The sequence below is a fragment of the Tenrec ecaudatus genome, chromosome 6, assembly GCF_050624435.1.
Source record: "Tenrec ecaudatus isolate mTenEca1 chromosome 6, mTenEca1.hap1, whole genome shotgun sequence".
NCBI classification, from domain to species: domain Eukaryota; kingdom Metazoa; phylum Chordata; class Mammalia; order Afrosoricida; family Tenrecidae; genus Tenrec; species Tenrec ecaudatus.
The window spans coordinates 150,859,803-150,872,792 of record NC_134535.1 but is presented as its reverse complement, the minus strand read 5'-3'; the positions used below and the strand labels follow the sequence as shown (position 1 = coordinate 150,872,792).

The following is a 12,990-nucleotide window of genomic DNA, read 5'->3' as shown; positions in this document are numbered from 1 at the left end:
GAAAAGCAAGCCTCATCTTGCTGAAAGGGCTTTTGCCAAGGGACAGCCGGACTAGACAGGGAGCCTCGTGATGTAGCAGTGGTTACGCATCAGGCTGCTAACTGCAAGACCAGCAGTTCAAACCCACCAACCGCTCTTCCAGAGACAGACGAGACTCTCTACTCCCATAAAGAGCTCTGGCCTTAGAAACTCACAGGGGAGAAGTGCTACTCTGCCCTCCAGGGTTGTTCTGAGGCTGAAATGACTCACTGGCAGTGTGATTGCTTTTGTCTGGGTGACCATAGAAAAGTAAGTAGAAGAAAGGAAGGGAGAAGAAAGGCAAGAAGGTGGAGGAGAGCGAGGAGGAGAGAAGAAAGGGAGATGGAAGACAGACAGAAAAGGGCAGTCAGGTGCAGGCTCGCAGCTCCGCCCTGGATAGCTCAGAATTCGCCTTGACCCCCTCCCTCCCTGCGACAGCAATAGTGAAAACTGACTGGAGGCAGAGAGTGTGGTTTTGATTTGGTTCAGTCGTCTCCCACCATGTCAGTCCATTCCCCACTAACTCCCACTCCCTCCACCCTCAGCTCAGGAACAATACCCAAGGGGCAGTTATTGCTGGCCCCAGTCGACCTCCTCTCCACCCCCAGCACCTCCTTGTGCTCTGTGACATGGTAACTCTTCCCAGGAGTAGAAAGCCTCATCTTTCTCCCGAGAAAGCACCTGGTGGTTTTGAACTGCCGACTTGGCAGTCCACTACGCCGCCAGTGTTCCTGTCTCCAACTAGTCAAAGCCCCGGCACTGGGCTCCTGTCTGGACCACAATCATAGCCTCGGACATGCTGTGGGCAGCTTGATGCTGTCACCCCGTGACAAGAGCACTGGATGACGCACTACATCCACCTCGCGTTCTAATACGTGATTGACAGTGTCTTCAGAACCGTACTGCGCATCTGGAGTTGAAACCTACTGGATCGAAAACAACATCATCACTTTCCAAAGCTGTGCCCTATGTACGCACCCCATCTTTTACAATTGCTGAGAGCAAAAGGGTGGCGACAGTCAGCCCTCCCTGGCACTGGACTCTGCCTTCCTCCACGGGCAGATGCGGAGAGCCTGCGGTTTCCTTCTCAGTCGCCTAGCAATGGGAGACCGGACTCAGGCGGTGAGTTCTGCGCCTTCGCCACAGTGAGCTCTTTCCAGGGAGGCCTCGCACCGTCTGGCTGTCAACGAGGCAGAGAAGGCCAGGAGAGAACAGGGCAATTCCAGGGGGTAGGACATCAGGCTCTGTAATTCCAATACTGAACTCACCCTGTGCTTCCATCTGCCTTATGGCGCACTCACGGCCGTCAAGTCAATGCTGACTCACAGTGACCCATGGTGGGTGTCAGAGACGGTGGATGTTTGCGGGTGTGGGAAGCCCAGTTTTGCTCCCGAGGAGGAGCTGCTGGCAAAGTCAAAGATGCCTAGAAACTGCCTTAGAACAGGGTGGGGCATGTGGGGCCCTTAGACCACCTAAGACCTGCAAAAGCATCGATGCCAGTTAACATCCCACACCTTCCATGAGAAGTCCTGCCAGACATCACCCAGCGGCGAGCCCGTCAACTGTCCGACCAGGAGGGTCTGAGAATGACGTTACAAATACCCAAATGGCCCTCTGCAGAAGTGGCCTTAGAGCTGCGGTTCTCAACCTGTGGGTTGCGACCCCTTTCGGGGTTGAACGACCCTTTCACAGGGGTCGCCTGATGCATAACAGTAGCAAAATTGCACTTGTGAAGTAGCAACGAAAATACTTTTATGGTTGGGGTGGGGAGGTCACCACCACATGAGGAATTGGATTAAAGGACCGCAGCCTCAGGAAGGTTGAGAACCACTGCCTTAGTACAAGCCACTCCCAAGCAAAGAGGGCCAGAGGAAGAGAATAATGGAAGTGGGGTGGGGGAGGCAGTGCCGGGACCTATGGGGATCCAAGCCAACATCATGAACTGTTTGTGTAGGAAGCGTGGGATGGAAAGCCAATCTGCTGCTACAAACTCTCACCAGGAGCACAGCAACAACAAACTACCGACAAGAAAAGCCAAGACGGAGACAAAAAGCTCCAGGAATCACTGTTCAGAGACCAACGTGGTGACGGAGGGCAGATAAAGGGGAGTTCTTGTTGAGGGGACTCAGAGTTTCTGGTTATCGTGGTGGGGATCTCTGGGGAAAGATGGTGGATGGATGTAGTCCATGTCACTCAACACATGTGAGCACGGTTGGACTGGTAAAGGCTTCGCGATCGATCTTTTCAACTCTAACTCTCTCTCTCTCTCTCAAATAAAACCGGAAGGCTCCCTGAAGGTGCGGTAGTTGGGGGCTTAGCTGCTAAGGGAAAGGCTGGGGCCCACGGGAGAATCTGAGAAGAGACAGGCAACTTGCCCCTGAGCCCGCTCTGCTCGCCCCGTGGGCTGGATGCAGGAAACTGCCTGGGGCACAGCGCAGGGCACTCAGGTCTCAAGCCTCTTTCTCAGTCCACGTACAGAGGCACAGTGTGGGGCGAATGTTAGTGGTTTGGGTTCCAAGTCGAGATTTTTCTTAATCATTTTTTTTGAAGTTTTGGGTTAAAAAACCAAAACCAAACCCAAAGCTCTTTATTGCCGGCCCTTCTTTGCAGCAGTAGGTGGCGATGCTGCTCTTCCTTCCCGGCCCGAGTGGGGACCGGCAGTGCTTTCAGGAAGGCCTGCTTCACAAAGAACCCCGCGTCTCTGGGTGCATGGCCATCACTGGGGTGCAGAGGCCTGCACGTGCAATTCTAGGCTGGGCCTTCTCAGGGTCCCTCTGGGTTACACTGCCCCGGCCTGCCAGAAAACCTAGCGCAGAGGTTTTGTTGAGTGCCGCTCACCCCAGAGCAGCGCCAAACCCACCCAAACCGGATGCACAGCTGCCGAGGCGATGCTGACGCAGAGCAACCCCACTGAGGCTTCCTCCTTCTCCTGCACAGTGACCGGGAGAGGGGGTGTTGGCCTGTCATGCTAGCCTTGCAATGAGCGGCCCAAACGCTGAACCCAGAGGGCTACTTACTAACAGAGCGTCGAACCACAACGAACTCACTGCATCGAGTCGATCCAGACTCGCCGTGGCCCTGCAGGGCAGGGTAGAACAGCCCCTGTGGGTTGTGGAGGCTGTAACGCTTTACGGAGTAGAACGCTTCATTGTTCTCTCTCTCTCAGAGTCACTGTGGTTTCGAACTGCTCACCTCACAGTTTGCTGCCTAACGGGCCGACACCAGGGCTCCCAAACAATTTCGCCGGAGACCATTTTATCAGCCAGTTTGGAGGCGGGCTGCACACGTGTCTGAGGACACGGAATCTTCAACGGGCATCCTGTTCTTCCCCTTCTGGCAGCCTCTGCCTGGCGCTGACGGGCTGTGGCCCAATCAGATGGTGAGAGCCAACCAGGTGGCCTCGGCCCCTTTGCTCCTCCTCTTTCTTCTCACCCCCCCGCCCCGCCCCCCCCCCCCCCCGGCATGTGGGAATCAGCAAGTATTTTCAGCAAATGTTAATTAAACGGACCAGTGATTTCATTTTGTAATGAACGCAAGTGTCACATTCGGAAGGCTGACTCTGGGTAGCACCAGACTGCATCACGATGAGGAAGAGAATTGACACTACCATGGCGTTTCCTGCTCCCTGGAACCTTCCCCGCCCTGCCCCGGCATCTTCACTGGGAGTACATGCCCGGGACTCGCGGGGAAGTGCACCAATCTCGGGTGAGCCCGCACCTCTGTTTAAATACAGGCCACCACGGTCACTGTGCGTGGCGGGAACTGGCCATCGCCGTCTCTGTCAGTCGAGACAGACATTACAATCAGCCCTGTGAACTTGGCGGGAGGACGCCCTCTCCCAGAGCTTCCCGGCTTTCTCCGGCTTTATTTATTACTCTTTTATTTTATTGCGTACTGTGGTTGGTTGTGAAATGCTAAGTCCGAGGAGACAAGAGTGAACCTCTTTGTTTTCTTACAAGCGTTTGTGCCGGACTCCCAGGAACAGGGTTTTCTGAGCCGGTCTGGTGTGGAACGAGGAGAGCGGAGGCAGGGAGTGGGGGGAGGCAGTGGGCCTGTGCGCAGAGACTTGAGTCCCCAGTTCTGGCAGCTGTGAGAGGCCGAGGAATCCATCTTACCTCAGGAGGTCGGAGGAGGGAAGACAATGGAGATGGAGACTTCCGGAACGACAACTCTCAGGGCTGTCTGACTAAGGGAGAGCCCAGAGTGGGGCCGGGCACAGGGAGACCCACGAGGAGGGGGCCCCGGGGAGCACAGCCCCCCATCGCTGAAGAGAGAGAGAGAACTTGGTGGCTGCGCTCACTGCCATCGAGCGGACTCCGACTCAGCGACACTGTAGGACAGGGTAGAACTGCCCCTGTGCGTTCCTAAGACTGCAGCTCTGCAGGAATAGAAAGCCTCCTCTTTCTCCCGAGGAGCGGCTGCTGGTTTAGAACCGCCAACCTGAGTAGTTAGCAGCGCAATGTGTGACCCAGTAGAGCACCAGGGCTCCTTCTTTAAGGCACAGTGTGTTCAATGGAACCCCGGGCCACAGAGGTGGGTAGAAAGGAGCCTGCAGAACCTGGTTCTAGAACCCGTCAGAGACTTCAGCGCGAGGAACGGTCCTGTGGAGGGAGACCTCGGAGGCGGTGTAGGGCTGGAGTTGTTAGCCTGGCGCCCACTTTGCTGAGACGAGATGTCCTTGTGCGTGGGTGTGGGCGCAGGCGTGTGTGTGGAGGGCGGGTCGTGAGCGGATGAGGACGTTCCGAAGAAAAGCACAGATACAATCAAGTGTCTAAGTATGGAATATAGGCAATGGATGAAGGCGCTATGTGCTCATTTTTGTCTCTCTGCGAAATCGTCAGAGAACGGGTGAACACGTGGTCCTCAGCTAGGAAAGCAGGGCTTTGTGGGGAGCGTAGGGGAGCCTGAGCAGAGACACCTGACAGAACTAGCCAGAACAGACTCCCGAGGGCACACAGAGAGTGGTCGCAATGAAGTCTGCACAGCCTGCTGCAGGTGCGTGGCTTTAAAATCAATTTCTAACCACAGTCCACAGCTCAAGGGCAGAAACAGACGATGTGTGCAGTTGGGTTGAGTCAATCTTGGAAGATGTGTGTGTGGGGGGGGGGGGGGAGGGTGAACGGAGAGAGAGCGAGCCCGAGCAGCGAAGCGGGGTGAAGCCCTGGGTCGGAGAACTGTTGGAATGGTGCTTGATTAGATGTGTACCAAATTGGCCAAGAAATGATGATAGGCAGGGGCCAAATGCCTTTGGAAGTCGGGCAAAATAGACATGCAGTTGCAGAAGGGTACGGACGCTGTCTTTTGATTCACTGCTCTATGCTTAGCTCCGGAATCGTTGTGCAGAACACACGTACATAAACCCAGCCTGCTGCCAGGGAGCTGATTCGAATTCTCAGTGACTCTGAGGACAGCGCAGGCCTGCCCACGGGTCCCAGGGCTGTTACCTTTGCAGGCGCCAATTGCCGCCTCTCATTGGTGGGCTCGGACCGTGCGCTCAGCCAGAGCACTGGGGCCATGGTGCCGCTGCAGGGGGAGATCTAGAGCCAGGGTGTCTGCCCGGTGGGGTGGGGGCTGCTCTCCTCAGCCCCCTCACCGTCCTCCCCGAGCACCTGCCCTGATGCCATCCTGGCAGAAGGATGCCTGGTCCGGCGTGCACAGCAGGGTTGGAAGCCAGGGGAAGCAGTGCCTGGGGATGCCGACCTTGACGTTGACCGTCTCCAGCCCAGCCTGCACAGCAGTCAGCACTCTGGATCCAATTAGGGTGTCACCTTTCACATGTGCTGGGGAGGCCGTGTGGTGTGAGGACAGGGCATGCGTCGGAGTGAGACCTCTCTGGGTCCTTGGATCCACAACTCACAGGCCAGGCATGCTGGGAGGGTAAGGTCCCTGGTCATCTTGGATCCCTATCTCCTTGGCTTTCATGAGGAATACAAACCCGTCTGCTTGACGGGTTGCTGCGGAGACGAGTGACCGTGCACGACAGTGGATGTTGGAGCTGGGTGCCCACGGGTTGGTTCTGACTCACAGTGACGCCAAGTAACAGAGTGCCATGCCTCGGAGGAAGAAATGACCATGTAAAGAAACCTTATTTTGGCTGACTTGGCAGAGCAGTGCTCTTGAGTTCAAGTTGCCCTAACTCAATAGTTTTGGGTCTGCGGCTCATCTCCAAAACTGTTGAATGGAGGTTAAGTCTGCCCTTGTGCTTCCAGATGTTTTGAATATGCATTACAATAAAGGGATATGTAAATGCACAATAAAGAGCATTCCAACCTGGGATGGGAGCCAGAACTTAGCTATCAGGGGACACACAGGGTTAGCATTTCCACTCTAGGAATTCCCAAATCTTGGCTCAAAGCAGGCGATCCTGGCCACAGTCCGCATGAAAACAAGGTGTTTTCCCTCCTGTCGCAGGCACGTGAGTGCCCATCTGTTCTGCAGACGCTCGCATGGAGGAGAAATGGCCGAGGACACGTGAGTGGGGAGCTGTGCCTGGGTAATGGATGGCTAAGCTGCGGCTGCGGAGGGCGGAGCGTGCCCTTGTCCAGAAAGGACTGTGCCCAGCTGGACAGAAGCTCTTTCACAGGTTCAAGCACATTCCAAGGTCTGGATCGTTTGGGAAGATAATCCATCATCCCACACCTTTGGAGACAAGAGGCTGGGGTTTAAAAAGTCACACTGTCAGATGTGAGTTATCCCAGGCTGAAAATCAGGGGTAAAGAACAACGTAGAATTCACTTATGGTGAGAAAATCCACCTCTTGTCTCTGAGAGAATAAACTGGGTGCTTTGGTCCTGTTCCACTCACTTCGCTGGATCCTGGGAGCCAGGGACAGGGTGGGGTGTGAGCCAGTGTTTTTATGGCCAGCAGGAAAGTTACACCGTCCACAGAGGCTGTTGCGAAGTTCCAGCAACAGCCTTCGTTCCCAGACTCCGGAGATGAAGAGGGGCAGACGGGGCCGAGAGCGCTTCGAGACGTAGCAGCAGAGAACTAACACCCTGAACAGTGAAGAAGCCGGTGGGTGGGTGGGGGCGAAAGGCAGAGTTTTCCTTTTCATTTGTTTGGTGGTGCCCCCGCATACACAAACATGCCATGGTGGCATAACGGGTTATGTGCCGGGCTGGTAACTGCCAGGTCAGCAGCCCCAACTCCCCAGCCGCTCCAAGGGAGAAAGGCGAGGCTTTCCGCTCCAGGAACGGCTCTGGCACATCATCGAGGGGAAGAGGACAGAACTGGCCCCGTGGTGGCAGAGACTGCTGTCTGACACCTGTGGGGTCCCTGGGAGTCAGCGGCCACTTGTTGGAGCCCGCTTGGCCGGGCCTCGGCAACTCTCCTCCAGGCCTCCGGCTTCACCGTGAAGTCAACGGGAGGGAGTTGCAAGTCCGTGGGTTGAAACACTTCAACTACTCCCGCTTGGTGCCCAAAGCTTTCCACGGAGGGCTCAGTTCTTCAAACCCACAAATAAGCCAGCGCACAGCAGACTCTTGGGAAAATACCGAATATGCAAGCTGCCCCGTGCTTTTCTCTTCTTGGCTCATGCTGGGACGTCACCAGGAGCCGGGGAGACCTCGCTATCTAGTAAATGCACTCCTCCACCTATGATTACAGGTTCATGAACTGCTGACACGACCTGCCCCTCCCAGCAGAGTCGCTACTCTGGGCTTTCTAAGGCCCCCTTTCCTTTAATGGGAGACAGCGCAGACCCATTAACGCGAACACGACACTGAAATTATTCCCATCAGTAATGGCGATGGCTGAGATTAGCTCGGATATGCTCGCAGCTGTTAAACAAATCAAAAAGGCATTAAACGCAAGTTTAAATCCACGCCGCCAGCTGAGGTAAAGTGACATACTCCAGCCTGCTCAATGGACCCCTTAATTCTTTTGTTGAAAGCTCTTCTGGTGCTTTCTGTGGTTACTCCGTCTAAAGCCGCACTCCCTTCGTGGCCTTTCATGAATGGCACACAGTCTGCATCCCGCTCCTGAATTTCCTATTGACGTCAATTTAAAAGAACAGGGAGTGTGTACTGGGTGGGAATGTCCAGCTACAGTTTATGACTGAGACGCAAACCCAAACCAAACCCAGGCACGGGGTCAATTCCAACCCAGAGAAGGGCTGCCTGCGGACGGCTTTACTGGCTGTGCCCTTCAGCAAGCAGATCGTCAGGCCTTTCTTCGGACTTACGGCCTCTGAGTGCATCCGAGCCTGCGACCAGACCAGCATGTTGAACACCGTTCAACTGCTCCAGGCTTCAGGCATTTGGTGCCTTTGCAGCTGGGCTGCGATGCAGCGTCTCGGCAGAAACACGTTGGAGGCTAGATGCAGTCCTTGGGGAGCGGCCAGATCTGGGGGGGTTCAGATTCTGATTTTGCTGCCGACTCACCTGCACGTTGTCTCGCAGGACACACTGACCTCCCGTTGGCTTCACACAAACCTCCATGCAACGGTTACAAGTTCTCAGTATTCTTGCAACCACGGAGTAAAACCTGTGACACGAGGCTGACAGGCAGGGAATGCCCATGTATTTCATCACACCATAGCCCCTTTCTAGAAAATGCGTACGGAGTAATCTGTGGCTGGGTTGGAACGATTCCTCTCTGGAGTCAAAGAATCCAACTTCAAGAGGCCAAAGTGGCTTTTGGGACACAGAGAAAAGAGCACGCAGATTTTGGCTTTGTTGCTTCTGTGACCAAAACAGAACTCAAATGAATGTGATCTTAGGGAGGCAGTGGACGGTGTAAGAGATGAAAATATTAATAACTTATCATTTATCAGGGGTCCACGAGGATGGGAGGGTGGGAGAGGGAGGGGGAAAAAGAGGAGCCGACACCAAGGGCTCAAGCAGAAAGAAAATGCTTTGAAAATGATGATGGCAACATATGTACAAACGTGTTTGATTCAATTGATGTATGGATTGTTTTAAGAGCCGTAAGAGCCCCCAATAAAACGATTTATTAATTAAAACGAGAGAGCGAGAGAGACTCATTTTAGTTCAATTATATGAAACGATCCCAAAGAAAAGCTGAACGGTTTTCCTCCCAGTGTGCACAAGCATCCCAGTGTAAGAGCGCAAACACGCACACACGCACGCGTGCACGGCCCGTGTGGACGCCTACTAGGGATCCAGGTCTACTCTCGGTCATTGACCCTGAACCAAGACAAACTTCCCGTCTTTTTCCTTTCCATCCGCCCAGCCCCGCAGACTTTGCTGAAGGAGAAAAGGCCAAGTGTGCACATGCCACGTGTACATACCTGACACAAAAGTACAAAACCACTGGTCCTGACTTTTTAGGGAAGTCATGTTCCAAGACTCTTCGGTCCAGCTGAAGCCAGTTTAAGTGTCCCCTGCGGAAAAGAGAGAGAAATGGGTGAGGACTATTGGCTTCGCAGCCATTTCTTGGGGGAGAAGGTGTATGAGGACAAGGATACGCTAGAGCAGATATAAATATGAATTTTTCCATATTTGAAGGACCGGACATGATCTGTGCACCGCTGCAGCAGCAGGAGATGGGGGAGGAGGGGAAAGAACAGCGATCAGACAGTCAAGGGCTTCACGCCTGCTGTCCGTTTCACAGGCTGCACGGAAATGAAAACATCTTGTCCGGGACTCCCTCACCCCGGCCTTGGTTCACGAAGGGCTCGAACACTTTAAAAACAGCTCACAAATCTTCACAGCTTCTCCCAGATGGGGTGCAAAGTGAGCCACGGTCTCTCATGCCCAGCTGCATTCGGTTCCGACTCACGGCAATCCTCTAGGTCAGGATAGACCTGTCCCTGTGAGTTTCCAAGACGGTCACTCTTTATGGGAGCAGAAAGTCTCATCTTTCTCCAGCAGAGTGGCTGGTGACTTTGAACTGTTGACCTTGGGGTCAGCAGCCGACCACACAACCCTCTACGCCACAAGGGTTGCTCTGAGTCAGAGGTGACTGGATGGCAGTGAGTGAGTAGGTCCTCACCGTGACTGTCCCAGAATGAAAGGAGGAGCGTCACAGGAATTGCTGGGTCACAGGTTGGGGGCGGGGGATAGCTGACCATGACCTAGCAATTCCACTGCCGGTTATTTGGCCAAGTGCAGTGAAAGCATAGGTCCACACCAAGAGTTGTCCACAGATGTTCAGAGATACTTTATTTGTAATATCCCACTTCTTGATACAACCCAAATGTTTACCAACAAGGGCCTGGGTCAACACATTGTGATATATTCGTCCCATGGAGTAGTCCACAGCAATGAAAACATTGAACCGCTGGTAACACAGCAACAGGAATGAATCTCATGCATGAGTCCAACATGGATGGCAACAATTAAGTCCTGTGAAAGAAGCCACACAAAATGGAGTAGACATTGCACACTTCCGTTTCCATACTGCCCTAGAGCATACCGGCTCATGCAGAGTGACAGAAAGCAGACCCACAGTTGCTAGGTGGCGAAGCTTCTGTGGATGATGGTCATGCTCACTCTCTTGCCCGTGTCAGTGGCTGCACAGGTACACCCATACATCACACCGATTGTGCTAGTCTGGGCAGACTAGAGAAACAAATCCAGAGACACTCCTATGTGTGTATGAGAGCATTTTATATCAAAGAGCAATTGTACATTAAGAAAGCATCCCAGCCCAGTTCACATAAAGTCCATAAGTCTGATATTACTCCATATGTCAATACTGGTCCATAAATTCCTCTTTAGACTCATGAAGTCAGGCAGTGATGCTGAATGAGGGAAGGTCACAGGCTAGTGGGTGGAAAGTCTTATGGAACCAGTGGTGGCAGAAGGTTTTGAGCACTGGCGTGGGTCTCCACGTGGCTCCTCCAGGGCTCTGGCTTCATCAGTGTGGCTCCATGTGGCTTGTCAGCAGGAAGATGAAGCAGAGAGAGTCTCCTACCTCCAGGGAGGAAGAGAGGAGTTCCCAGAATTCTCAGGAGAAGGCCACGCCCACATAAAGGCCTTATTGGCGATGATTGACAGGTTAGACTCCACCCCTTCGCAAGTGACAGATGATGTAATCACCACACCGATCAGATTGTAAATATTACAAAGTGTGGTTACTGTTACGTCAGTTAATCTGAAAGAGTGAACCTGAGAGATAACTGAGAAATGGACAGCAATGGGAGCATTCTGCATTCGTTCCGTCCCTCCCACCGCCTCACCTTTTTTTCCATAAAGGCTCACTGAAACCCCGCTCTGTGCGAGGGCCTGGGGGCTCTGGGAATGTCATCTGGATTGGCTGCAGAACAGGGTTCACCTGAGGAACTCTGGACACGTTCCTATCGTCTAAGAATCTCCTATACGGGGGGAAAGATCCAATAACTTTGTTTTTGCTTTCTGGCTTCTCTGCTCTGAATATAGCAAGGATAATAAAATGCAGGAAAAGAAATCTCGAGGTTACAATGACTAGACCACGTCGGGTAGTATGGCGGGATCAATCCTAGTCCAAGGCGAACTTGGGCTCTGCAATCAGAAGACCTAGGTGGCATTCCCCAGAATGCTGATATGCCCTGTGTGGGCTGGGGGGTTACATCATCTCCTGTCAACGTGGGAAGAGGTGGAGTCTAACCTGTCAATCAGGTCGCAGTTTGATGTCCTCATTTGGAGGTGTGAAGGAGATAAATAACTCACTGGAGGCCAGATAGGCTCTCTGCTTCGTCTTCCTGCTGACAAGCCACACGGAGCCAAGCTGATGGAGCCGGAGTCCTGGAGCTGGAGGATCCACGTGGAGACCCATGCCAGTGCTGAGATGCTCCCAGCACCACTGAATCCACAAGACTTTCCACCCACTGGCCTGTGATCTTCCTGCATTTGATGTCATTGCATGTGTTGTGTGAGTCTCAAGAGAAACTGATAGGCTGGTATGGGACATATAGGCTAATATTGGACTTATGAACTTGATCTGGACTGGGCCGGGGTGTTTTCTCAATATACAATTATTCTTTGATATAAAGCTCTTTCTCACAGACATATCTCTGGATTTGTTTCTCTAGTCTACCTGGACTAACATACGGGCCATGCTGTTTCACACCTCTGTACCTCAGCTCACACGATTCTATCGGCCGACGCCACTCTTCCCCTTCTTCACCCAGCGTAGTCCTTCAAGACTCTGCTCTGGGTGCTAAGTACTTAATTATCAGGGCAGAAAGTCTGCTGGCCCATTCCCCTACCTCTCCAGGTTGGGCTGGGCTCTGACTTTGGACTCTTCTCTTCAGTGGCCATCATGTCGACTGAATCACGGTGAGTTTATGGTCATGGAATGAAACGTTGCTCACTGTGAATCTTCACAAGTGGCCGCATGATACAGCTGGCTCGTGTGCCAGTCCACCCAAGTCTCCTTCACCCTCACTGGCCTCCTCCTTCAGCTGATGGCTTCCTCCGAGCACAGATTGCTCTGGAAGCCATGTCCAAAGCAAGCACCCATCCAAGGCATACCCCACATTCTGTAGAACTTACTCTGGGCACACTTTCTGCGCCCTACCTCAGTCGTAGACTTATGACATCTGAAAAATGGACAGCCATAAGGTACAAGTACATATGTGAGCGCAACTGGGAAGGATGTTAGAAACATCAGGCCGGACTAATTGGTGTGGGAGAGTAATAGGCTATGGCCACTCCTTTCCTGTCTTTGAAAATGGTCCCCAACCCCCAGAGCCTTGTCTTTGTGCTCAGCCTCCTGCAAACATGCCAGATGCATGCTCTAGTCATGACTTGGCTCATGCTGTTTCTCCTGATTGGAAGAGCCTATTACAGTGGGTCTCAACCTTCCTAATGCTGCGACCCTTTAATTCAGTTCCTCATGTTGTGGTGACCCCCCCCCCAACCATAAAATTATTTTCATTGCTACTTCATTACTGTCATTTTGCTACTGTTATGAATCGGGCGACCCCTGTGAGAGGGTCATTTGATACCCAAAGGGGTCGCAACCCACAGGTTGAGAATCACTGCTCTATCATCTCATCTCCATGCTAGCTACTTACTGCTCGAGGCT

The 12,990-nt window shown here is 53.1% G+C and overlaps 1 protein-coding gene across 1 annotated transcript in view; it reads right to left on the bottom strand.

The window, feature by feature from the left end:
• Positions 1–12,990, bottom strand: part of FRMD4A (FERM domain containing 4A) — a 234,881-nt gene that overhangs the window by 127,711 nt on the left and 94,180 nt on the right. Inside the window, exon 4 of the mRNA XM_075552351.1 lies at positions 9,269–9,361. Coding sequence (XP_075408466.1) covers positions 9,269–9,361 — 93 coding nt within the window. The remainder of the gene's footprint in view (positions 1–9,268; positions 9,362–12,990) is intronic.